At 47.7% G+C, this 25,084-nt stretch overlaps 5 protein-coding genes across 5 annotated transcripts; 3 read left to right on the top strand and 2 right to left on the bottom strand.

Annotated features, from left to right (window-relative positions):
* The first annotated feature begins 571 nt into the window (after positions 1-571).
* LOC128728951 (neuferricin homolog) lies at positions 572-1,635 on the top strand. Its single transcript, XM_053822602.1, has 4 exons — positions 572-605; positions 649-654; positions 807-1,019; positions 1,104-1,635. The coding sequence occupies exons 1-4, from the start codon at positions 572-574 to the stop codon at positions 1,601-1,603; spliced, it is 753 nt and encodes a 250-aa protein (XP_053678577.1). The 3' UTR covers positions 1,604-1,635.
* Positions 1,636-2,067: 432 nt separating this feature from the next.
* Positions 2,068-3,435, bottom strand: LOC128728950 (E3 ubiquitin-protein ligase MARCHF5). Its single transcript, XM_053822601.1, has 2 exons — positions 2,777-3,435; positions 2,068-2,708 (listed from the first exon to the last, which is right to left on the bottom strand). The coding sequence occupies exons 1-2, from the start codon at positions 3,433-3,435 to the stop codon at positions 2,273-2,275; spliced, it is 1,095 nt and encodes a 364-aa protein (XP_053678576.1). The 3' UTR covers positions 2,068-2,272.
* Positions 3,436-5,882: 2,447 nt separating this feature from the next.
* Positions 5,883-11,908, top strand: LOC128728949 (bromodomain adjacent to zinc finger domain protein 1A). The gene is made up of 5 exons (XM_053822600.1): positions 5,883-5,995; positions 6,779-7,096; positions 7,171-10,618; positions 10,697-11,673; positions 11,755-11,908. Exons 1-5 carry the CDS (start codon positions 5,883-5,885, stop codon positions 11,906-11,908), a joined length of 5,010 nt encoding a protein of 1,669 aa, XP_053678575.1.
* A 1,703-nt stretch (positions 11,909-13,611) lies between these two features.
* On the bottom strand, positions 13,612-14,327 carry LOC128728708 (uncharacterized). Its single transcript, XM_053822343.1, has 3 exons — positions 14,243-14,327; positions 13,941-14,134; positions 13,612-13,868 (listed from the first exon to the last, which is right to left on the bottom strand). Exons 2-3 carry the CDS (start codon positions 14,101-14,103, stop codon positions 13,801-13,803), a joined length of 231 nt encoding a protein of 76 aa, XP_053678318.1. The 5' UTR covers positions 14,104-14,134; positions 14,243-14,327; the 3' UTR covers positions 13,612-13,800.
* Positions 14,328-15,511: 1,184 nt separating this feature from the next.
* LOC128729300 (phosphatidylinositide phosphatase SAC2) lies at positions 15,512-21,017 on the top strand. Its single transcript, XM_053822968.1, has 8 exons — positions 15,512-15,614; positions 15,697-16,801; positions 16,917-17,244; positions 17,324-17,394; positions 17,989-18,216; positions 18,455-18,697; positions 19,269-20,550; positions 20,626-21,017. Exons 1-8 carry the CDS (start codon positions 15,512-15,514, stop codon positions 20,731-20,733), a joined length of 3,468 nt encoding a protein of 1,155 aa, XP_053678943.1. The 3' UTR covers positions 20,734-21,017.
* Positions 21,018-25,084: the final 4,067 nt, after the last annotated feature.

Genomic DNA, 25,084 nt, shown 5'->3' with positions numbered 1-25,084 from the left:
GACAATAAGTAATTTGACGAATATGGTTTGACTTTTCTACCGATTTTTACATTGACAGACACTTGAATGTTTGCTATGCAACATCACGAAGCCGTTGGCTATGGTTCTTTTATCAATCCTGGTAAAGTTGTTCGGGATTCTAAAAAAGGTTTATGATATTTTTTTTCATCATCTTTCTCAAGATTTGTCTCATGTAATAAGAGCTTTAGCAGGCTGGATGCAAGCCCGATGAAATAGAATTTAATTGAACTGATCATATGTACATGTTATATGAAATAAATGGTTAAATTTTCATGGAAATAATTTTGCTTACCCTGCGCTGTTACATCAAATGGCTAGTCGCCATAAAGGTCGAAAATTCCTCACTGGTTTGAAGAATTGTATTAACATTATGAGCTTTTTTAGTAATGAACAAGTTTTGTATAAAATATGAACAAACAGTGTACGATGCGGTAATTGTAAATCTACCACCTGTTCAATGTGGCAGGCTTGCAAAAAAAAATAAAAATTTATCAAAAAGTATGTTTCAAAATAAATGATTATGTTTCTACGTTTCAGAGGTCAGCTGTGAATGCGCATCATATTTCTATATCTGCTGTTTGACAGTAAAGTCCATGACAAACAAACAAACAAAATGAGACCCGATAGTATTCCGTAAGTGTGATAAATTCCTACAATCAACCGAATACAACTACATGTAGTTATTGTTGATAAAAAAGCTTCGCTTTTTATGAGTTTCAAAATGGGATCCTTGTTGCGACACGCGGCGGTGGCAACCGTGGGGATCGTGCTTTTCTACTTGTTAGCATTCAAACGAAAACAAATTCTCGAACACGTCACCGGTGCACAAAGCTCCCAAGTCGTACAGGATGTGGAGCAGATATTTACAGACACTGACCTGTTACAATATAACGGGAAAGAAAGCGAATATCTGTACCTTGTAATTTTGGGGCACGTTTACGATGTCACAAAAGGTCTCAAACATTACGGCCTTGGTCAGGCCTACCACATGTTCATTGGTAAATATTTTAAAGACAACAGCCAAGCACTGGCAAACCCGTTAATTATGCGAATTTAAATGAATGTTTGCCATTTCTACTTAGGCCACGATGCGTCCAGATCTTTTGTAACAGGAGAGTTTGATAAATACAGCGATGAATTGAGCGATGTTTCCTCGTTAACGGATGCTGAACTGCAGCAGCTGCTTACATGGAAAGAGTTTTACGACAAAACCTACGATTATGTTGGTAAAGCTGTTGGACGATACTTTGACGACGAAGGCCAGCCCACGGCATACTACAATCACGTTCTAACTCGAGCATCTAAAGCGGAACAGTCTAAAGACGTGCCCAAGTTCCCGTCTTGTAACGTAGAATGGAAACCAGAGACGGGAACCCGTGTCTGGTGTACGAATCGCAGTGGAAACGGTCAGGAACGATCGTGGGTTGGACGACCAAGAAAAATTGTGCCCGATGACAGCGTCGATGGGCAGAATACTCAATTTTGTGCATGTGTACCGGAAAAGGTGTCTGATGAGCAATATGTACCATTCCCTGGTTGTGATGAGAACGCAGAATCATGCGTCGTACCAGATCAAAATTAAAAGGCTTTAATTTTAAGGAATAATTTAATAAATTCCGTCCAGAAAAAACTTAATACAATTCCTAATAATAATAATTACCATGAAAAGTTTATTAGAAGATTGTGTTTTCCTCATATTAGCTCATTAGTTTCCCTGTGTCCATGATACTATACGGTACGCTCATTTCACTGGCGTACCACTTAGCGATCGTTAGTTGTTCGTAATGATAACATGTTTGAAAGTTAATGTTTACATCTAGTTGAAAGAATTGCCTCCAGAAATGCAGCATTGTAAATTCGAACGATCAGGATCTTTTGGCCTAATTGTTCATAGAACTTTACATATTGTTCATATAACAAAACAATTTATCAATGCACAAAGGTATGTAGTTATTTAAAAAAATTCATTTAATTCGTACAGTAATTCATAGCGAGGCGGAAGTTAGACATACTTGCTACACAGTAGTAATTTTTAATATAACTAATATAGTTTATTATTCATCAGATAATAGGAAGTTCGAAATTCGATGTTTATAATATATAACAAAATATTCCGTGTTTGTAATTCATGTTCACAATAATTGTGATTGTTTCAAAAATAATGTTATAAAATATATCAAGTTCGTAATTCATGTCCACAAAAAATAGGATTGCTGCCAAAAAAAAATACGTTAAATGCTATTAAACAATATCACACATCGCTATTTCCCACTGCTGCTAAATTTATGAACGCCTCGTCACGTTCCTCTCTGGACACTTCTGCTTGCTGTACTGCCTGTGATAGAATAGCAGCCACACGTTCATTTACAGCCTGTGAGTGATTCCTGTTGACATACTTCCGAATATTTTCTTGCGTATAATCCAAAATTCGACGTAGTTTGGCTTGATTATGTTTCTTTTGGTGGAAATAGATTTTCAACACCCCCTTAACAACGATAAATGCAAAGCCCCCAAGCAACGTGCGATGGAAATCGTTCTTTACCGATTTGAAAAATGTTTTGCCAAAAATTGTTGAGACGGTGGGAAGCAAAAGAGCCCCACAGAAGATGCGGATGACTGACAGCGGTTCCGAGGTGCTTGCGGTGTTGTTGGGGAATGGTTCCGGATAGCTCGGATTTGGTTCATCTCTGTAGGTCAAAAAAAGGTGATAACCAATTACAACACGAAATGTCAGAATGGGAGAAAATATACTTACGTTACTGGCAGCATGAATGAAATTACTGGATATTTGCGAATGCTGAACTGTCGATTTTGCAGAAAACGAAGCACGATATCTTCCCATCGAAACATGCGACCGATAATAAGGGCAACCGGAATGGTCGGCAAGCATAGTAACAGAACAATTGGTTCAGCGTTCTCCATCATCGACAAACCTCTTTCTAATCCCGTCGTTTGTATGACGGTCACGGCACCGAACGTTATGGCCGACCAATATATGGAGCAAACAATGGCACCCGCAGCAACACCCGGACTCAGCTGATTGGCTATGATATCGAGCCGCTCGAGCAGGTATGCGAAGCTTCCCATGGACGGCAGGATGATGATGTACTTGGTCTGGCACTGCGGGCAATTGATTTTCTTGTACGGGTTTCCCTTCTGCTTTTCATCGATCCAGCGCTTCAAACACGATTGGTGCACCCATTTCGTGGCTCCACGGCAGTTGCATGGTTGCACCCAAGGTGCAATTTTATCATCTTCCTCGGTCGCGAAACATACCCAGCAGTAGCGCTCCTCCTGCTCTTCGTCAACCTCTGGTGACTGCAGTTGTACGTTGGATGCACCGGAAGAGTCGTGAACGATACGTTCATTTTCACTGTGCTCGAATGCACGGGTCTCCAGATCGTTGGATGGCATGATAAAGACAGTCAATTAACTTTGTTTAATTTGATATTACTGCAAGGTAAAATAAATAGATTTAAGCTTGCGCAATATTTACGAAGATTGCAACGAATATGTACACCATATATAAGTAGCAGTGACGAATGTTTGACAAATGCTTGATGTGATACAAGGTTATTATAGGAATCAGGTAGTGCAATGAATTCTATTTTGAAAATATGACATTTGACATAAGAGGTGCTGGATTGAATGATTTACGAGTTTATTTGAAACTATTTTATATACCAATTCGTTGGCTAATAATAATTTTAATGATCCGCCTGTTTGAATTTATTCCATTGAATTCATTAAAAGGAACAAGAGATCCAAGTCCACTCTTCAGCTACTATTTAGATAATTTAATTACTTATTTAAATTCAAAAATATTTTTGAATAAATTTTATTGAATATATCCAATAATTTGAATGAATATAGAATGTTCCACACATTCGGTTTCATTACTTAAAAGATTATTCATACCAGCTAAATTAAAATCTTTAAAAATGTCCTTCGACAATTGAAAATAAATCGTTGCTTGTGAAATATTTTTTGCATGATAAGAAAATGTTTTCAATTATTTGGATATATATAAAAAACCTAAACTACTCTTCACCAATAAACGCTATTTACTGATCATTTAAGTTTCACCCAGGCTTAGAATTGTTTATTTTTCTTTGGAGCGAATAAGATTTGTCCAGATAAGATAATAGGATAAGTATACGATACGATGAAAGGACATAGTCGATTTTTAAGTTTTTTCGTTGTATAACACGATTTTGAAGTCGGAAGCATATCATGGTTTACGAACATTCCGAGTCATATTGACGTTTGACTGACAAACAAAACAATTTGGTCAATGAAATAAACGAATGTGAAACAATATTATAATGTTGTTAAAGTTTAGTGAATATGGAGTTTTTAGTTAAAAATATATAAGTTTGATTTGTGCAGGTGAGTTATTTATCTGCTTAGCTTAAAATGACGCTGATCTTGAAGTGGAAAAATCCAAAAGATTTAGGACGCTTAGGCATAGCTAGAGCCTTAACTTGAATTCAGTAATTTTAAAGCGTATTCTAGAGAATCGTGTTAAAGAGCTAATAGTGGGCATATCGTTGCATAACTGTGCACAGCAAGCAATATTATAGGATCAATTTTCGTGTACTAAAGCCTCATTCCAAACAATAGCAGTACTAGTTTGGCGCCAATTCGCCATTCCCTCCTGCTAGCTGGATGCTTATGCTGGGCAAGCCAAACACACACATACAACCGCGTGGCGTGTTGCACAAAGGCATGCACCATATCAAAAATAGTTCAATTGGCACATGGTAATTTGCAGGGTACCATTGAGAATTGAAAACTTTGTTGGAAGGAGTTTCTTTTTAATATTTTCGCATATTTTTAATCAAAGCTAACCGAATACCGTCTAATCTAAATAACGGTCTAAACAACAATACAAGAAACCAACCGTTTTTATGAAATAATAAACAAATAATATCAATGCAAGGAGACAAGATTATTAAAAAGAATTAAAAACTAACATTTGAAAGTAATAAAAAAAACGAAATGCGTGATTCTTACACCTCAATTTCGACTATAAATACGGTCTTGAATCGTGTTTTGGAAATTCAAAAGGCGGTAATTTTCCATTGCTAACATAGTGTCGGTAATCTATTAAACAATTGACCAATGAATGACTTATTAGCTGTTCATCGTTATTGTAGCAGTAACGATAAAACCATGGCTGAAATTACAATAGCAAAGAGGTAGATGTACGATAAAAGAAAGTGTGAATGTTGAAATTTGCCAGAACCGCATCGTTCAAGACAACCCTTGCATTACTCGCCAAATAATTTACGCTCCGGGGGAACGAGCCATCTGACGTTGTACGTTGGTGTGCGTTATGTTAAAAATCATGCAAGTTAGGGCGGCAGCGAATGAAACGGAAAAGCAAGCATGCCCAACGTTTTCTGCAGTGTATATAGCACGCCGTCTGTCATTTAACGCAGCGTTGTGTCATATAGCAAGCTTGCTCATGCTGTTTGCGTTTTGACACAGGGAAAGCAGCTTGGGGTTTCGCGCAAAAATTGTGTTCCCGCAGCGAAATTGATTCCAACCGACGCCAGCCAGCAGTTGTGTGCATCCGTACGCGTGCTCGGCGGGCCAAGTAGTGCAATAGTGATTCGTAACCCCGTAACAATTGAAGCACTCATGTGGTATTCACCGGCGTCTCTCCATCTGTCGCACAGACTAATCGCAGCAATTGGAGCAGCAGCAACACCAGAAACAAGCGCATCGTACTAGTATTGGGTCGGCCATTTCGGCACGGCCACCCGTTTTCGGCGTACGGCTTGTGCCTGTCGTCATTCGATACGCGTTTTTTTTGTGTTCCGCAACATCTGCAATCAAACCGTCACCGTTCAACAATGCCCCTGCTCAGGCGGCAAGTACTCCAGAAGGTGTTCGTCACGGAACGCCTCAAGGATGGCGACGAAGTCTTCTTCTGCCAGCCAACCGGCGAGATGTTCAGCAGCTACGAGTAAGTACCACCATGGCGGCGTTCAATGTGTACGTTCTATCTGTTTCTAGCATGGTAGCGGTTGGCGACGCTCCGTTTCTGCCCGCGCACTATTCGCTTCGATGCTCGCACGCGTCCTGCTGGCTTTGGCATCCATTTTTTGCCAACTACGAGCAGCCATCGAGCCCCGTCTCGGTTAGATGCTTCGCCGAGCGGTGCTATGAGGCAAAAATGTACGATCAAAGGACCGGAAACAGCGTTTTTCTTCGTTATCATGTTCTTTTTCTCCGTAGCAGCGCTTGTTCTTTATAGTTTTAGTAAAAGTATAAGGGTTTGACATCTTACATGGCAGCGTTCGGTCATGACGGATCGTTGTTATTAAATTTTGGCATTAGAATTCTACGAGGCAACATTTTATTTGAGTAAAAGAAAAACGCCCAGACAATACAAAATCTACACTAAATGGAATGCGTAGGTTTCGAGAGAAATATTTATGTCTATTAGTATGTCATTTTCGGGCTAGTTGCATTATCGATCCTAAAGAGAGAGAGAGAGAGAGAGAGAGAGACGCTGATTCAAATCGCATTGGTTCGATACGTCCTTTTGTATTTGTTGTCCTGGTAGATTTGAAGCCAAAACATGCCGGCAGTCTTGGAAAAAAATGATCGTCTGTTGGAATGAATTTAAAATGATTGTATTGCGTTTCTTAAACCTGATAATATTGCGCCAAAAGCAGTTTGCTATTCCTATCAGCTTCCATTGCATTTTTTTATTCGCTTATCATTCTTCTCTCGTTTCTTGTAGGGACTACTTTCAGCGCATTATGCTTATATCGTCGATGGTGTGGAGTTGCGCGATGACTGGAAGGCCAAACCTCACGTATTCTGAAGCACTCGACTCGGAGAAGGCAGCCAGGAAGCTGCTAAAAACGTTTCCCGCCGCCGTTAAAGGCCCATTTCTCTTGGTTGCCTCCCACACGAAACGCTCGTCGATAAACGAGATGCACGAAGACGTGTACAGTTTCGTAAAGGATCAACTGTTCAAGGGTGAAATCGTGGACGCCTTGCATGAAATGAAGAAAGTAATACGCAGGGCCGTCATAGCCAACGTATTAGTAGACAGGTAATTACGACTTGCTCATTCCCGCAGTTCCCAGGGTAGTTAATTAATCGGTTAACACCTTCACATCATTACAGCGCCTCGAACCGGTTGATGTACCAAGTGGTGGCCAACGATAATACGCTACCGAAAGCATGGATCGTCCCACCGGAGAACCTAAAGCGCGACCGAAGCTCCCTGACCAGGGACAAATGCAAGCTCTTCCTGAAGCAGCACGTCGAGGCTGGCCCGGGAGGCCAGCTACGCATAAAAGCCGACTCACTCAGCAAGTACGTGATCGAAGAAGGCTGGACCGACGATCAAGTGTTCTTCGGAAAGGTGCCCGACTTTGAGCAATCGAAAAAGCTGAAAATGCTCGCGGAACGTACCGCGGGCGCGCCCACGAGCAAACCGAAGAAAAAACCCGCCGTTGCTAAAGATGGCAAACCGGGGGCGGCGGCGATGGTGACGGACGGCAAGCAGCAGACAAAATCGAAGAACCAGAAAAAAGACCGCTCGGCGGGCACCGAAAAGGGCAAAAAGAAAAAAGGCGTAAAGGGCAAGCAGCAGGGTAAGGGTTCGGACACAGCTGCGGCACCGAACAATGAAGCCCGCTCGAAACAGATGGCGGAGGAGATGGAGGCACTGCGGCGAAAGGTGGAGCAGCAGGCGCTGGTGAAAAAGCGCCACGAGGAGGAGAAAGCGCTGCTGCTGCAGCAAGCCACGTTGGCGCTGAAAAAGTACAACGCCGTGCTGGAAGACCAAGAGCTAACGGATCAGCGCCCAATGCCGCCGGTCCGCCCCGTCCAGTCCCTAATCGCGCCCAAGTACTTCAGCACTTACGTCTTCATCCTCGAGTTTCTCAACTCGTTCGCGGATCTGCTCTCGATACGCAGCAAATTCTCGAACGGGCTGACGATGCACCTGCTCGAGCGTGCCCTCATCCTGCGGGAAGTGAACGGACCGCTGAGCGACATCTTTCAGGTGCTGCTGAGTGCGATCTTCACCCAGCAGGTGGACGAAGAGAACGAGCTCGATATGCGCATCGATCGCGTGGAGAATCTCAGCCAAAAGCGGTACACGGTGCCGGAACAGGTGCGAGCACACGATGTGGCCGTGTGGTGCAAAAAGCACTACTGCGTGCGGTTGAACGAGCTGCCGATGGACTCGATGACGGTGTCGGAGCTGCTCCGGTTGCACTTCCTCTCGTCGGGGGCGGTGGTCGGAGAGCGGGCGACCCGGCATCGGTTCTACAATCGCGGCGGGTACACCAGCACGGACGATCCCGGGATGCGGCTGGTGCAGGAACATCCGCACATATTCCGCGCACTCAAGCTGTACTCCGTCTACCAGCTGCCAGTCGGGGACATTATTAAGATCCTGTGCTGCCTCATCCACCAGCTGCTTACGTACACGGGTGTGCGTGAGCTGGTGGAGGAGCGCTTGGAGCGAGCGAGAACCGCCCGGATTAGCTACCAAGCGACTCGGCAGGATCAGCGACGGCTCACGCTTAAAACCAGCTCGCAAAAGAATCAGGCACGCGAGGAAATGCGCAAGGAGCTGGCCGCGTACGCGGGCGAGGAAGGTGCAGCAAAGGAGGCGCACCGCAAGAAGCTGCAGGACAAGCTAAACGAACAGTGCGCGGGGCTGGACGTTGAAGCGCAGCGCCAAATGAAGCAACTGGAGGCGAAATCGAACAAGCTGAAGGAGGACTTTTTCGACTATCAGATCTATCTCGGCACGGATCGGTGTTTCCGTAACTACTGGCTGTTTGAATCCCTGCCGGGGCTGTTCGTCGAGCACGATCGGACGTTTGCGGGACGTTGTTTGGATCACGCCACACCCAACAACCCCGGGTTGGCGCAGTGTGCGCCGGAACAGCGCAAGAAATTCATCACCAAAGCGATAATGACGTGTGCCGGCACGGATGGTGTTGCTGGGCTGCTGGACGCGAAGGCAATTAATGGCAGCAACGCGGATGGTGAATCTGACGCTCAGCTGAACGTGTATGAGCAGTTGTTGCGTGTTGGTAGCGCAAAATTGGAGCACATCGAACGCAAGCAGCGGTTGTTGATGGAGAAAAAACCCGCCGGACAGCTACCAGTGAGAGGTGAGGAACAACCGGAAGTGACCGGCACCACGCCAGAAACGATCCAGGTGCCCAGGATGGAGGATGGTGTGAAGCCATTGCCACATCCGACGAACCACGAGCTGTTCATGTGTACGGCTGATCCTGACGATTGCCCGGTGCATACGCCACTGCACGGACAAACCATTAGCTGGGGAGTTTACTCGACGGCGGAACAGCTGGATGCGTTAATTCAGAGTCTAAATTCGCGTGGTGTCCGCGAGAAGCAGCTGCGGGATACGCTCGAGTGCGAGCGTGATCTAATCGTGACCCACATCGAGAACTGTCCGCTGTTGAAGCTGTCCGTGGATGCGTCGAACCGGGAGTCGATCCTCGCGGATGTGGCGTATCGCAATCAGAAGCGCTACGATGCGCCCAACTTTAGCTTTGAAAAGGGTACGGAACCGAACGAGATCCTTGAGGCGGTGTTCCGGGAGCATCTGCTCGAGCTGGAGGCGAAAATTACGGTCGGTTATTTGGGTGCGATGCGGGTGCACAATCGGGACCGCTGGCGGGATGCGATCGAAGGACGCTCGTATGATCCGCAGACGGATGAACCGCTACAGTGGGGCCCTCGGCGGTTGGCCAAGCAACAGGACGATGGTGGTGGTGGTGGTGGTGAGCGGGATCGCGAGCAGGAAGCCAGCGAAGCAGCCGGCAAGGACGATGAGCATGATAGCGAGAATGATTCCGAGTGGGACGACGTCGAGCGGTTGCTGTCGGATGTGAATGATCCCGGGTACGGGTTGCCGGACACGGCCGTCTCGATGCTGGATGAAACGCTCGACACCGAGGACGTGGCGTATCCGTTGCATGATTCCGACGCGCTGCGGAACCGGGTGCATTCGCTGGCACGCGCTTTGCTTCAGGTGGCGCAATGCATCGATCCGAAGTTCCTGCGGCACCCGTTCGGGCCGAAGAAGGACCACAAGGACAAGAGCGTCATGATGCAGTGGCAGTACTATGGCCAGAAGAACCTCGTCAAGTGGGAGGTGTCCCTGATGCGGTCGACCTGCTACGCGCAGCTCTTCCTGCACTACAACGTGCTGTCGGATGCGATCCACTGGTCACGGTCGGCGGAGCGGATGAGCTGCATGATCTGCCGCCGGAAGGGTGATCCCGGGCTGACGTTGCTGTGCGACGAGTGTAACCGGGCCTGCCACACGTACTGCCTCAAGCCGAAGCTGAAGAAGGTTCCGGCTGGCGATTGGTACTGCATGCGGTGCCGCCCGGCGAACTTTAAGGTGCAATCCGCGCCGGCGAAGAAGAAGCGCATTTTCAAGTGGAAGGAGGACGAGGACGTGCAGGATTTAGCTGAGGAGGAGGAAGAAGAGGAGGAAGAGGAGGAGGTGGAGGTGGTAGTGGAGGAGGAAGAAGAGGAGGAGGAGGAGGCGGATGGGGAGGACAATGAGGAAGAGGTAAGTGAGCAGGAGGAAGAAAGCGAAAACCGAACGGGGAAAAGCTCGGAGTTGTTAAATGCAAAGCAGGGCACACAGGACGATGAAGAGGAGGAGGAAGAGGAGGAGGAGGAAGAAGACGACGAAGAAGGTGAAGCGGAAGCCGAAGAAGCAGAGGAAGACGGCAACGAGGATGAGGATGAGGACGAAGAGGAATCGGAAGAAGAAAGTGAATCCGGTGAAGACGGCGAAGAGGACAACGGCAGTGACGAAGACTACCAAACGGGCAGGAAGCGTTCGATGGCAAAAGCCCGCCCAAGGCCGGGTGTGGGACGCGCGGTGGCATCCGCCTCCACCTCGTCCGGTCGCAACAAACGCAAGGCAACGGTAGCGAACGGATCCGGCTACGGGGACGATGACGAGGACGATGAATACGCGCGTCGGCGCAGGAATTCCTACGGGCTGGTGCTGCTGCCAAACGGTGCTGGCCGTCATAAGGATCGAAAGCGTACCGCGACGATGGTGGAAACATCGCAAAAAAGGAAGCGCCAGGGCACGCCGGAATCATCGGTGAATGCGAGCAAACGCACGCGCCGGAACGTGCCGGATCGTGCATCCGGTAGTAACGGGCAGCGAAAAGGTTCACCGCGGCAGGACAGCGACGGTGAAGGATCGAAGGGTCCGCGTACGAGTGCACGCTCGAACAAAGGCCAACGCCGGTCGGGACCGGCCAACGGGGACACTACGGAAGGTGAGGAAACGTCCGGGTTTGCGACAGGTGGGGCATCGCGCCGTTCGCGCCGTACCGGTGACGATCTGCCCCTGAACTCGGTCGCCCTTTACACACTGATCGATGACATTCTGAAACACCCCCAATCGTGGCCCTTCAATCGTCCCGTTTCCGCCAAGGAGGTGCCAGATTACTACGCCGTCATTAAGCAACCGATGGATTTCGCGCGCATCAAATCGAAGCTCAACATGGGCGACTACAAAATCAACGAGCAGATGCTGAACGACGTTCAGCTCGTGTTTCGCAACTGTGATCTCTACAACACCGACGAAACCGACGTGTACCGGTGAGTGCCCCGGTAACTGGGGGATTTTTTTTTCCACACACGACCGGATGTCCTTTTCTAACCGTACGCTTGTTGTTGTAGGATTGGCCGCGATTTAGAGAGATACGTCGTGAAGCGGTGCAAGCAGCTGACACTTCCGTTCCTGCCTAGCGACATGCAAAAATCCGATTCCCACCAGAACGGTCCGTCGGGGGCGGGTGTGGTTGGTAATGGGCTTTCGCCACACGGTAAGTAGCGGTTTGGGAGAGGGGGGAGCGCTGGAGCACCGGAAATGGGCGCGAATATCAATGACCGATGATGGGGGTCAGGAAGAGTGCGCTGATTGTATGATAACATTTGTAAATGGCTAATATGTATTTGGTTGTGTTGTGAAGGGCGCCATGTTGCGAAACAAACAAAAAAAAAAGAAATCCAATTTTCATTTGTTCAATTAAAGGACAATATGTGTGAGTTTTTTTTTTCGTTATGTTTTGGCCAATGCCTGGCGTCCTGGGCGACACGTGAGCCGTGTTGACACACTTTTTTTTTGTTTGGTATTTTCGCTGCCGTGGTCCAAAATCTGCACTTTAATTCCGTTCTGACTGCGGAAGGCAGTCCTGCGGCGAAACGGTTACTTTTTTTCCCGTTTGCAGCATCGTAGTGTTAGTGAAGACTGTAGCGACTTAGGTAACACGTTCAAATTGCGCCACTATTCGACGGTAGCTGGAAATGCGGTCGCAGTTTGGTACGTCACAGGAAATATCAGGCGGGCTTTGTGTCCGTATTTAGCAATCTATAGGTTTAGTTTTGAATTATGGAATATTACGAATAGTTGTTGAGTTCCAGCGAAATGCATACTCCTAGTTAATCTTCGATTATGGCATGAAGAAGAAACAATGATCAAACACCCTTGTATAGTATAAAGCGTTTGAATTGTACAATAAAATTCCTTAACATAAAGGGCAACAAAGGGAACCCCTCACATCCCGTGCACTGATGTTGGTTTTGCTGGAAGCAACGGAAGAAACAAATCGTCAGCGTTTGCCATTTTCATGGCATTAGATATTTAATATTTTTGTTCCCCGTTTTTGCATCCTGGCTCTCCGATGCACGTTATGCCGTGTCAATTCACGCTTACGGAGATTCGCAATAAAAGGCCCTTTGCGGGTAACGAAACGTAGTGTGTTTCGTTGCCAAAACCCCACAGAAGCTGCTGCACGAGCTACCGTTCAAAATTATGAATCTTTTCTACTACGATACTTTTTCTAAACATTATGGCTGCATTTACGGAGTCAACGCGCACACCAAAACCGTCAGCAGAAAAGCACCCATTGAAGCTTAGGATTATAGGGCATGAGGGTGGAGCTGTTATCGTGAGGCTCTCAGCACATTAGGTCGCTAGAAAGCAGGTGTTGGAAAATCATATCCCAATCACAGCAAGCGCGGAGGAAAGTTTTCATTTAAAGAATCACGACGGCGCTATGCCGAAATCCGAATATCTGTGTACAGACCGCGTACGGGATGTGCTAGCGCTGTGGTATGTGTGTTTGTGGAGAAAGAGGGACATTTCTTTTAAATGCAATGTATTAAGACATCTAAATATGAATAAATTGCTTTTAGAAGCTTAAGTTTTAAACAAATACGAATAACGTGTTTCATTGCGTAGTGTTCGGTAAAGCGAGTTTTGTAGAAAAAAAAAATTCCTTGAACAATGGTTCAACCGCTCCGAAATTGAAACATACAGTTAATTTCAAGGTAATGATGATTGGTAACGTCGAAACTTGTACATATTTTCATAAGCTTATGCTGGAAGGTAGTGTTCATTGCAGCTTGTTACATCAGATCCTTCGCTTCCCTTCTCCATCGTCCAACAGCCCCACAACAGTAGAACCTTCCATCACGGATTGTGCAAATGTTAGACGAAACACAATTGAATGGGACAGAGCGCTGGAAGCGGGCTTAGTTTCACAAGAATTTATTACTGTCCAATCTTCATGTTGGTGGGACACAACGAAACGAACATCTCGCTAAGTCCGACCGGCTCCCGAGGCAACCGCAACATTCGTTGATAGCAGAAAGGACTTTACTAGCCGACGATAAAACTGTTGACCTAGTTGTTATAATGGCTGAATGCTGTGTCTCGCTGGCTTAATGGTGTTCTTCGTGCTCCTTCCTCTTCGATTCGGCCCATTTGGCTTGGTTAGCCGGCGAGTTTGCTGCAAGAGGCAGAGCATGCAAACATGTGTAAAGGCTCGCGTAAATGCGATGGCCGCGTTTCGCACACTTACCCAGCTTGTGAATCTTGTAGAACAGTGGAATGGAAACTCCGAACGCGATGAAATAGTAGCGCCAGATCCACTGGTTTTTGAAGTAGTGCTGGATGGGGAACTGGGCCACCTTCGCCGAGAGGGTGTACGGGAACTTCATGGGACGTGCAACTGGATCCGACATTTTGCCGCACTGTTGTTAACACTTTCTGGTTCTTGACGAAACGAAGCGAAAAGAATTGATTAGCGAAGGTTCGAGCGTAAGATTAGAACAGTTCGCACAATTTGTTATTATGTAATGTTTCGACCACGGGCTCCCTTACCTTTCAAACAGACTCAGTTAGCACGATGGACAGTAGCCAGCAGTTTTTCTTGTGATTGACAAAAGATGGCGGTAGGAGTGAGAAACTGACATTTGTTTTTAAAGAATGACATGGTTTACCAAGGTTATTTAAACAACATAGTGGAAGAGAGTCGGCATCAAGATGCATCATGTACAATAATATTCGGTAAAATAGCTTTGGAATATTTTAGTCCACATATTGAACAATGAAAGTAAATAAATTATTGTTGTAGAATAAATACCGATAAACGAAATTCAAGTTGTTCAGGTTCTACCATTTTGTGTCAACTATGACCCCATAGTGACTATTTGTTGGAACTGTTGTACATAAAAAGCGAAAGTTTATTTAACTATTTGCTAACGTATAATAATCGTACATGATTTTTACAGAGATTGAGGACGAAATTAAATACGAATCGTTTTACCTGTTCAATCGTAATGTTTATAGAATTGACCAGGAAGTGAGGCATAGTTCTAAATTACTGCAGGGTTGTTGCGAATTGTTAAAAAAAAAGATGTGCCTATTTTTGCCAACAATTTATGCTCCTATTTAATCTTACAAAATGAATAATCCTGTTAAATACAATTTTATCGTTCAATACGATCGTTAACAAATATAAATCCTTGTGAGTTTTGCACTTCAACATATTTTCATCGCAAACAAGTGCGTGAATGTGCACGTCGCCCATACAAAGCAAGTCCGTGTACGGGTTAACAGCAGCGTTTGACGTTCGCAGCAACATTTGCTTTTGTCAGCTGTGCGCCTACCGATCGAATTTGCAATAATTTTCACCGCAAGGCGCTGCCTGCTAGCTCGTTCGCTATGGGTAGTGATCTTTGTGGAATTTGCTGAAAAGAAAACCAACAAAAACCCCAAATCACCGGTGGCTTTCGCGGGATTCGCTCGTCCACGCGAGCCGCCCACATTTCTGCGAACAGAAATCGATACAAAAGGCCGCGGCGCGTGTTGTTTGTTGTGTGTTTTTTTGTGTGTCGTTAGTCCAATCCCTCTCCGAAACCACTGTCTCAGTGTGCGTGTGAGTGGTGCCGATTGTATTGCCTGTCGCTGCATACGTTCCGCTGCAATCAATATCGTTTCCAAAGAAACTGCTCCTGCATCGCCGCTACATGAATCATCGCCGCTAGATTTGCGCTTACTTCCTGCATTGGTGTCATCGCGTTCGTGAAGGGCTTGGGTGAGTCGTTTTTTTGCTTTCAACCACACCAACGTGAACGGAAACGTGAAACGATGGCGATGGAGGTGTTCCAAACGGAAACGCACTACATTTTCCTGCGAAAGGAGCGCAGCCTCTGGTGGAATCGGTACACGTCGGAGTTTCAGGTGAAATGTGGTAAGTGGCCGCGTTCCGGCGCGTATCCTTGACCCGGGTTTTCCCCATCATCGCCCATCGCTTATTCGCTTTTCCTTTGTAGGGTGGGATTTGTCCTCCGTGGATGATATCGAGTGCATTGGCGTGACGCACGGCATCGTGGGCACAATCGCCCTTCAGGGCGTGCTGGAACCGCACCTGATCGTAATTAAAGACGTCGCACCGGTCGGTGTCCTGTACGCGCCCCATCTCGTGTACAAAATCAAAAGCATCGCGGTGCTGGGCCCGGATGGTGCCGACAGCCCACTGCTCGGTTGCAGCAAGCACAACACCCACCAAGCGGTGAAGATGGCCCCAGGTCCGGAAGGACACGCCTCACCAAAAAGCCGCCTGTTCGAGAGTTCCGCGCTCGTCAACAAAACGTGGGGTGCGGTTAAGAGCGCCGGCAGCACGATCCGGAACACGACGGAAAAGGCGGCCGCCATCGCGACGAACCAGGTGAAGTCCACCGTCAGCATGGTGGTGAAGGATCCGGTTCGCATCGAGAAGCGCGTCATCGACGAGCTGCATAAGATCTTCGACGACACCGATAGCTTCTACTACAGCCCCAACTGTGATATAACGAACAATTTGCAGCGGCGTGGCGCACCGCCGGATGATCGGTTCTACTGGAACAAAACCATGCTGACGGAGTTGCTGCGGGTGAACGAATCGGGCGCGGCCACCGACTGGGTGTTGCCCATCATACAGGGTTTCGTGCAGGTCGAGCAGTGCGTGATCGGAAATGAATGTTTCACGCTCGCGCTGGTGTCCCGTCGGTCACGGAATCGGGCCGGCACACGCTACAAACGTCGGGGCGTTGATGAGCACGGTAACTGCGCGAATTACGTCGAAACCGAGCAGGTCCTGTCGCTGCGCCAGCATCAGATCTCGTTTACGCAGGTACGCGGTTCCGTGCCGGTGTACTGGAGCCAGCCGGGTTACAAGTACCGGCCACCACCACGGCTTGACCGTGATGAGGCTGAGACGCAGCTTGCGTTCGAGCGGCACTTCGATGGTGAGCTGGCCATCTACCAGTCGATTTGTATCATCAACCTCGTGGAGCAGAGTGGCAAGGAGAAGATCATTGGTGACGCGTACGCGAACCACGTGCTGAAGTACAACTCGAATCGGCTCATTTACGTAACGTTCGATTTCCACGAGTACTGGTAAGCCAAAAAGGGCAATGGGGGGTTCTTTCCCGGGCCGCGTACGGGGTCGTGGAATGCCAGCGGAACTGCTAACCTAACCTGCACGTATGGTTCTCTCCCACCCACCCAACAGCCGCGGGATGCGCTTCGAAAACGTGTCCTCCCTGATCGAATCACTGGCCCCGGAAGCGGGCGCAATGGGTTTCCACTGGCGGGATAATAACGGCCCGATCTGCAACCAGAAGGCGGTCTTTCGCGTCAACTGCATGGATTGCCTCGATCGGACCAACGTGGTGCAGACGGCCATCGGTAAAGCGGTGCTCGAATCGCAGTTGGTCAAGCTCGGACTCGCCATGCCCTACTCGCAGCTACCGGATCAGCTGAAGGCTCCCTTTATGGTGCTGTGGGCCAACAACGGGGACGTCATTAGCCGGCAGTACGCGGGCACGAATGCGCTTAAGGTGTGGTGCCGCTAAAAACCTACTTAGTGCTCAAACGAACTATTATCCTTTTCTTGTTTTTTTTCTTTTCCCCCCGTAGGGTGATTACACGCGCACGGGCGAGCGGAAAATCTCCGGCATTATGAAGGATGGCATGAATTCGGCCAACCGGTAAGTGGACGATTTTGGTCCACAAACTTTGCGGGAGCTCTTTACTAACTCCTCGGTGCTCGGTGGGTTGAAGGGAAAATGGCGGGAAAAGTCTAACTATACCCTCGTGGGAGGTGTTGGTGGTATGCCGTTGCAGTAGTACGCAGCATGTGATGCGCTGCTCGTTGACTAAATGAATCGTTTCGAGGGTTCCTTTTTTATGTTGTTGAATGGTTGGTGTGATTGCGCACGAAAGAATGGCTTGCAAGGATACCGCTGAATGGAGAACGATGAAGGACGATGTGTTTTATATGTGGGGCGGGTTTTTTTTTCTATTGTATGTAATTCTTCTTGTGGTGGGGAATATTACCCACCCACAAAAAGGACATTCGGATGTGTCCACACCCAATTGTGCTCCTATTATTCCTCTTTCTCTCTCTCTTTCTCTCTCTCTCTTTCTCTCTTTTGCATGCGTTATCGTGTGCACTTTTTGGCGCACTTTCCCATCCGGACCCGTGGGCCCATTATCCTTGGTGTACGCTCAATACGGTCCGGATCCGTGCCCATTTCCCGGGTTGGCTTACCTGCTGGTGCATGCATGCCCACCACCAACAGCTACTACGTGCAGCACTTTACCGACACGTTTCGGCAGAGCTGTCTCGATCTGCTGCACAGAAAGATACCCGACTTCGAGGCCATCCCGGTGGACGACGCCTTCGAGGCGACGATTGGCATTGCGCGTACGATGCTCGAGGCGTCGGGTCCGGTTTCGCTGGCGTACTACAACTACGGTCAGCTCGCCACCGAACACCTGCTGCTCGAGCAACTCTTCGACAGTGCCAGGTGTGGTTTCGAGCTTTTCCTACGTCTTTTTTTCTTTCTCTTCTTCCGATCTAGTATTTACGGTCACACTCGAGACCACAATGGCCGCGTTTTTTTTTTAGCCGACCATGTGGTGCTCGTGTTATCCTGATTCTCTCTATCTCTTTCTCTCTCTATCTCTCTTCCGTCCTTTCTCGCTTGCTTTCTCTTTCTCTCTCTCTCTCTCTTTCTCTGTTTATGTAACATTTTTTACTTTAAGCTATTACTTGGCGCGATTTAAGGACACGTACCGCCAGGCAACGATCGATATGATGCTTGGGAATAATGTGTCCCCGGAGTCGGTGTCGGCTCTCGGTGGCAGCCAGTCTGCCGCCACGGATGAAACGGACGCCCTGGAGGGTGCCGAACATGCGCGCCTGCTGGTTGAGGATTGCCGCCGGTTGTTGCTCGGTACAGCTCAACTTCCGGTTGGTGCGTGGGGTTTGATTGATGCCGATCCAAGGTAAGCCGTTGGGGAGGGGGTCCTTTTGTGAGGAAAAGATGCGTTTTCGGAGACGTTTTTTGCTTGCTTGCGATTGGTTGAGTTTTAAGTTAAGAAGATTAGTCTAATGATTAGGCCAGCGTTTTTTTAGTAAAATATACAAGCCTTTAAATTTGAGCACAGCAGGACACGGGAAATAGATACGAAAGAGTATTTTACAGAATCCCGTCAGGAAATTAGGATCCCAATGAATTTTATGAAAGAATCAGTTATAGGACGTTAGTGAATCTGGAATATGTAACCATCAAAAGAAGCGTAACAATTACAATACTTTTACAAATCCATTGCTTGTTTTACATCTCATGTTTCAATTTAAATCATAGGCATTGGAGTACACTGTAATCTAAAAGAAATTGTTTGGCAGTTGATTTTTGTCTCGTTTTTTTATACTTGAAGGTTTTTTTTCTTTGATGCACGTGAATATGATGGAGTTTTAGTTTGTTTTGTATAGCTGTAAAGTATTCCTGTTCTACATGTTACGATTATTTGCCTTGATTTGCCTGACACGTGTTACATTTCTGTTATTCCTCAGCACCGGCGATCCGAGCGAAACCGAAGTCGACAGCATCCTGATCCTGACCGACGATTGCTACATTGTGGCCGAATACGACTCGCACCTGGACAAAATTGTCCGCTTCGAGAACGTCCCGCTGGAGAGCATAACGTTGATCGAGTTGGGCCTGTTTCAGCACAACAAGATGTTCCAAGGTCCGGCACCGGCACACCTGTGCTTCCGCCTGAACTACGCCGTCGGAGGCGTCGATGGTTACTTCCACATGTTTCGTTCACCCAACATTCGCTTCTTCAACAACGTCGCCGTGGTAATACGCAAGACAGAAGAGATAACCGAATCGCTCACCGCCATCGTGGACCTGTTCCGGATTGCGCTGCAAAACTGCGGCCGCACGGATGTGGCGTTCCAGTGTGGGGGAAGTCTGCAGCGCCGAAAGAGCCGCACGTTGCTTCTCGTACCGGCAGGCATCCCACGCAACCTGTCCGAGTCGCAGCTGGTGCAGATGGGCTCGAAAGCGTTTAGCAACATGGCGGGTCAGTTCTCGAAAATCGGCCAATCGTTGAATGCGTCTAAAATTGGCCGCGGTTCGTCGGCTGGTGGTCGACCGAAGGATCGCAAGGAGGACCAAGCGATGGAGGCCGGAGCTAGGGGTCTCCGTGGGGAAGGATTTTCTGGCCCCGGTTTGGGACCATCCGGGGCCGGTTCCGTGCCGGCACTCCGTACGGTGGGTTCGGTGTACGGTGACCAAAAGCTCGAACGCTCCAGCTCGGAATCGGAGGAGGCAGAAATCATCAGCATCTACGAACCGGAGGATCTGGTCGAGCAGAACCCACTGTACAACGAGAACGTATTCCTGCCCTCGGTGGGCATCGTAATGGGTGGATCGAGCAACGAACCGGAAGATGTCGATTCCGCTAGCAACGTGCTAGAGGAAAAGGACAGCATCGCGAAGATGTCCTCGGACGTCTCCACGATGTCGATTTCGTCCGTTACGGATCACATTAACATGCCGGTTGGAATGCTGGAGTGTGCGTCTCCCATTCGCGTCAGCAGCCCTGCGCCGGAGATTTTCGTAGATGGCGCGGGCGGAAGCACCAGTAGCGGAGAGTTCGATGGGACAGGAAGCCGGCAGATGCGCAACATGAGCTTGAACCTGCAGGCTCCGAGTGCTGGTTCCGGACAGGGTGGTGGTGACAATGCGTTACGTCAGCTGAAGAAGCTCACCAGCCCGTTGTCTAACATCGGGAAGGGTTTGCAAACTTTGGGCGCTAATTTGGACCCGCGGAAAATCACCGCAAAGGTGAGCAGCTGAGCGTGGATGGGAAGCAGATTGAGCGGCTTTTTTTAACACTGTGTCTGTGTTTCTTACTTTCAGAGCCCGGTCGTACCCGTTCGTAGCACCAGCGCTGCTTTGGCCGAAATTAAGCAGTTGGAGGATAAGTGGGAGAAAGCCAGCTGCCGCACTAAGTTGATTGCGCTGTGAAACCGTGAGGACGACGCCATCGCACGCCACCAACGTGTCCGCATCTCTATTACAATGTTCGTTTCGGTTAAGATGGGCATAGCCATCGGGTCTGGGTACGCCTGAGACGTATGAATTATTTTGTTTGTGTATAACTAAAACTGATCTCCCAAGTGAAATGTCTACACGACGGTTGAACCGAGCAGACAAGAAGATTTTTCGCTCTTTTTTACTGTAATTTAGACGCGTACGGCTCGTGGATTGTAGAACATCACACCAAAAACAAAAAAAAATCGCACATTCGCTGTTCCATTGTTCTAGATTGTTTAGTTTTTGTTTTTTTTTTAACTTTGCAAACATTGCTCGAAGATACCAATCGTTGGGTTCCATTTAGAAGGTGTTTAATCTAGAATCTCGCAATTATACACGAGAACCATTTAAAGCGAAACATTCTAGATAATAATCGCACAAATCTCGCATTCCTTGATTTCGTATTTGTTTCTCCTTATGTCCCTGTTCTAGCCAAACGCAGAAGTATGTTATTCCAAAACCAGTATAAAGTATGTTATTCCAAGAAAAAAACATGATGTGTAGGGGGTTGTTAAAATATAAAGAAAAAACAAAAAAAAACATTGTCGACAGCTTCCCCACAAAAATGGTCCAAGGCATGATCCTTCCCGCGGGATGATCCAGCTTGATAATGTCCTCCGGCAAAGCGTTATTTCCAGCTCCCCCTCTCCCCTCTCCCCCCTCCCTCGTGCACCACGCTTTCCGCTGGTAAGAGGTGTTCAAGCTCAAGCAAATACAACGAGCGTTTATACGCAGGTTGCTTCGATTGTAAGCGATATATTGGCAGTATTGTTATTTATCAGTAGGTTAAAAGTTCAATCGTTCTATTGTACGCGAAGCAGAATTAGAACATACGGTGCGCCAACCCCTAGGTAACCAAAAAATTAGAAAAAGAAAAAAAGAAACCCCAAGGAGCAGCAGAAGGTAAAAAAAACCAAAGTCAATTATGTATAGCGACGTACGCATGAGGTGGGAACAGGCCGCGCGAGCGATTGCAAGCAGTATGGGAGGGTAGGATGGAAGGTGCAACATAACTTAGCATAGTTTTAGAAAAACTCCTCCCCCCCCTCCCTCCCCCAATCGTAGGCGATCGAATAGTATTACACACACACAGCTGATCGCGGATGCTTGCTAGTAGCGAACAAGGATTGTGAGTGAACTCCAAAGCATTCCAGCCGGAAAAAGCATGATTTACTCCAACGAGTAGTGCGTTAGGCGTTACGCTGGTATGACGGCGTGACAGTCGAGTAGCGTTAGCTCAGTCTAAGTAGTCGAATAACGCCACCATAGAGGCGTAGTGGTGGTAGCTTCGCTTGCGTCTCGGTTACTTAAACCCTTGTTAAACTTGTGTGCGAGCTTCCTTCCGTGAGGGAACGCCTCACTAATGGGAAACCGTTTGTTGGCGACTCCTCGCGTAGGAGATTTGTGCCCGGGGGTGTGCAACAAGCGTTCTTTCATCCCCTATTTCGTATCTACCTCCACAGCGCTCGCGTTCCGTAAGGATGCTCCTTCTAGGTGTAGGCCTCATTTGCAGTAAGATTTAAGTTTTTATCAGCTATTGCCGTTTGCAGTTACCGAAACCCAGCTTCTCATGTATTTCCGTGTATTATATACAAGCGTGCTCGTTTGGCGAAACCGCGCACTCTTGCCCAGGTATTACATGTTTTATTCACGTCTATATTCGATAGCTTGTTCAGCTTGCAGTGCCGACGTTAGACGTCCCAGTAGGGCTAGCTTCATGGCGTGCAGGTTATCGGTTTAATTGCAAAGAAATAAACGTTTGCTTACGATACACGTAGTTTCGTATTTTTGTGTGTGGTACTTCCGATTTCTGATAACTTTCCTCACCGGGTAATACTCTCGAATCACTTTTTTTTTGTTTCACAAACCATCGTCGGACAAGAATACTCTGTCTTTGATCCTCGAGAAAGGGTTGGTGCCGGGTTTTTTCCCCCCATCTTGCCATCTATTTTGTGTTCTTCCTTGCGTAAATCATCTCCCTGTAGTCGATGGCAAACCCATGGCACTCGAAAGCGTTCAATTTGGGCACCCTAAACGCGAGACCTTCGGTCCCTAATCGAGAGGGACGATCGTTATTGCCCTAATGGTAGATAAAATCTCTTTCCTCTTTATCGACTCGAGCCCGGAGCGTGCCTAGAATTCCTTTAGAAGGCTGGGCGGTTCCTTACAGGGCGATGTAAATTGTGTCCCATCGGTTGGAGGAACTATGGGATGGGGAGAAAAAAAAAACACGGACTTCCCAGAAAGGACTCGACAACCCCGAAATTGTGTGAGCCAAAACAACCTGCCGGATGTAGCCGTTTTGTTTGCGATAAATGTTTGAAGAAGTTTGTACTTCACTCAGCTTGGGGTGGGACGTTCCATTGGCTAGTTATTCACTCGGGCAGAGCCGTTATATCTACACTGCGTCCATCATCCGCTGTCAGGTGATCTACCGTTCTGTCAGGTGAATCTGGCCGAACAAAAGCTGACGGAGGGATTTCGTTCCACTCAACGTGCAACGTTCGATGGTTCTAAGGACGAAAGGACATTAGCGCGTGGAATCGAACACAAAACAAAAAAAATCACAACCCCCAAGGATGTCCTGCTTCCTGCGAGGAGTAAATCTCGCGCGCCCGGAAGCAAAAGTGGAAGGCAAAAGTTTTGCGCCAAGCGGAATAAATAGCAAAAGAAATCCTGAAATTAACATCCCAAAACCGAGCGCCGAGCAAAACCCGATCGACTGTAGCCGTCTTAAACCATAAACAAAGCGAAGTAAAAGTGAAGCAAGTAAAAAACGACAAAAAATAACCTCCTCAGGGGTCACTCGAGCGATGCCTCACACCGAGCCCATAATAAGGACATGCTGCCGCACTCGCCACACACACACATCCACACCCACACACAGGCCGTTTAGGTGTTGGGAAATGTCCTTTGAATTGCGTTTTTTTTTCTTTTTTTCTGCTTCTTTCTTTTTCGGTGTGTGCCATTTCCAACCACCAGCGGGAAAAAGGGCCGCCTGCCGCCGAGGGACGATTTTCCGGAGCGTTTCAGCGACACCACGATGGCGAAAGTATAATAACAAATTGGATTTGTAAGAAGCACCCGCCGCGGTCGCTTTTCGCTCGTCTCTTTCGCGCGAGTGTGCCCGCTCCTTCGGTGCCCTTCGCGATGGCCGCAATTTTCCACCCACCCACCGCCACAATGGGGACGAAAGGGACCGGGACGTGTGAGTGCGAATGTGTGAAGGATGACAATCTACAGCAATTTGATTGTGATTTCATTACGAGATAGCGAGCGGTCACGGAAGGTCCTCGAGGGTGTCCCCGTGTGTGTGTGTGTGTGTGGGAGGGAGGTAGGGTGAAGCCCTACGGAAGGACTCGGTAAGCGGGCGGGATTTCGCAATGGTGGGAAAGAGGGGAGGGGGAAAAAAACCCTAGAGAAATGGTGTGAGATTAATTTTCCGGACGACTTAACTTTTTTATTCCGCTACTAGTGCCTCCCCGCCCGCCGGCCCTTTACACCCCTGGTCACCCCTTGATTTTCCGCATCCTGAATCGTCCTTTTCTGGGTTGGAGGTTTGTGTGTGTGTGTGTGTGTGCGTCTATTTTATTTTTATTCCTTTTTCATCCCTCAACCACACCGCCCTTCCACCGTGGTGCCGGAGGGGTGCAGGCACGGGTAATATGGCATTTAAATGGATGTGGGAATGGATTGCCCTCCCTCTTCCTCCCCCATCCTTCTCCCTCTCTGCAATGGGTGAAAAGTTTGACCGAGTCGATGTTCGGATTGTCGAGGCGGCTCTCTTCTGGCTGAGGATGTTTCAGTGTTTAACTCACTTCGAACGTTGGTCACCTCCTAGGCACTTTGCATCCTTGGAATTTCGCGCACCGATTTGACCGCAAAAGGTCCCGCAGGCTTCTTTGTTCCGAGATCTGGCATACGGCAACAGCAAATGGGTGCTGTAGGTGAGTTTGGGTCTTGATGGTGTTCGGCTTGATGTGATCTTTCGGATATGTGAAGAGCCTGTACATCCCCTTATTTTACCAGTCTGTCGATGAAAGATGCTTCAATTTGTGTCATTTGGGAAATGAGAAGTCCTTCTCTTAACCTGATGAACTGTAAAGTTCTGAAAAAAGCAGGTGTATAATGAGGTAGTGCTTGAACGCCTGCATTATCCCAATGATGACTTAGGTGCGGAAAATGAAAGTATAAAAATTTCACCAGAATCACACACAAACACACATACGAGTGCGCTTGTAACAACGGCTAAGCATAATCCCGCCTGACGCTCATCTTTTAT

This window comes from Anopheles nili, chromosome X (genome assembly GCF_943737925.1).
Source record: "Anopheles nili chromosome X, idAnoNiliSN_F5_01, whole genome shotgun sequence".
Taxonomy (NCBI): domain Eukaryota; kingdom Metazoa; phylum Arthropoda; class Insecta; order Diptera; family Culicidae; genus Anopheles; species Anopheles nili.
The sequence above is the reverse complement of the archived record's forward strand: the minus strand, read 5'-3'. Positions and strand labels throughout refer to the sequence as shown.

Bases quoted from the DNA above. Each gene is read 5' to 3' on its own strand.
- LOC128729300 (XM_053822968.1), top strand. From the start codon at position 15,512: ATGGCGATGGAGGTGTTCCAAACGGAAACGCACTACATTTTCCTGCGA. The intron at 16,802-16,916 runs GTAAGCCAAAAA...CCCACCCAACAG, and splicing joins TTCGATTTCCACGAGTACTG to CCGCGGGATGCGCTTCGAAA. The intron at 17,395-17,988 runs GTAAGTGGACGA...CACCACCAACAG, and splicing joins GGCATGAATTCGGCCAACCG to CTACTACGTGCAGCACTTTA.
- LOC128728949 (XM_053822600.1), top strand. From the start codon at position 5,883: ATGCCCCTGCTCAGGCGGCAAGTACTCCAGAAGGTGTTCGTCACGGAA. The intron at 5,996-6,778 runs GTAAGTACCACC...CGTTTCTTGTAG, and splicing joins GAGATGTTCAGCAGCTACGA to GGACTACTTTCAGCGCATTA. The intron at 7,097-7,170 runs GTAATTACGACT...ACATCATTACAG, and splicing joins GCCAACGTATTAGTAGACAG to CGCCTCGAACCGGTTGATGT.
- LOC128728708 (XM_053822343.1), bottom strand. From the start codon at position 14,103: ATGTCGGATCCAGTTGCACGTCCCATGAAGTTCCCGTACACCCTCTCG. The intron at 13,869-13,940 runs GTAAGTGTGCGA...TGCCTCTTGCAG, and splicing joins CTACAAGATTCACAAGCTGG to CAAACTCGCCGGCTAACCAA.
- LOC128728951 (XM_053822602.1), top strand. From the start codon at position 572: ATGCGCATCATATTTCTATATCTGCTGTTTGACA. The intron at 1,020-1,103 runs GTAAATATTTTA...ATTTCTACTTAG, and splicing joins GGCCTACCACATGTTCATTG to GCCACGATGCGTCCAGATCT.
- LOC128728950 (XM_053822601.1), bottom strand. From the start codon at position 3,435: ATGCCATCCAACGATCTGGAGACCCGTGCATTCGAGCACAGTGAAAAT. The intron at 2,709-2,776 runs GTAAGTATATTT...TTTGACCTACAG, and splicing joins TCATTCATGCTGCCAGTAAC to AGATGAACCAAATCCGAGCT.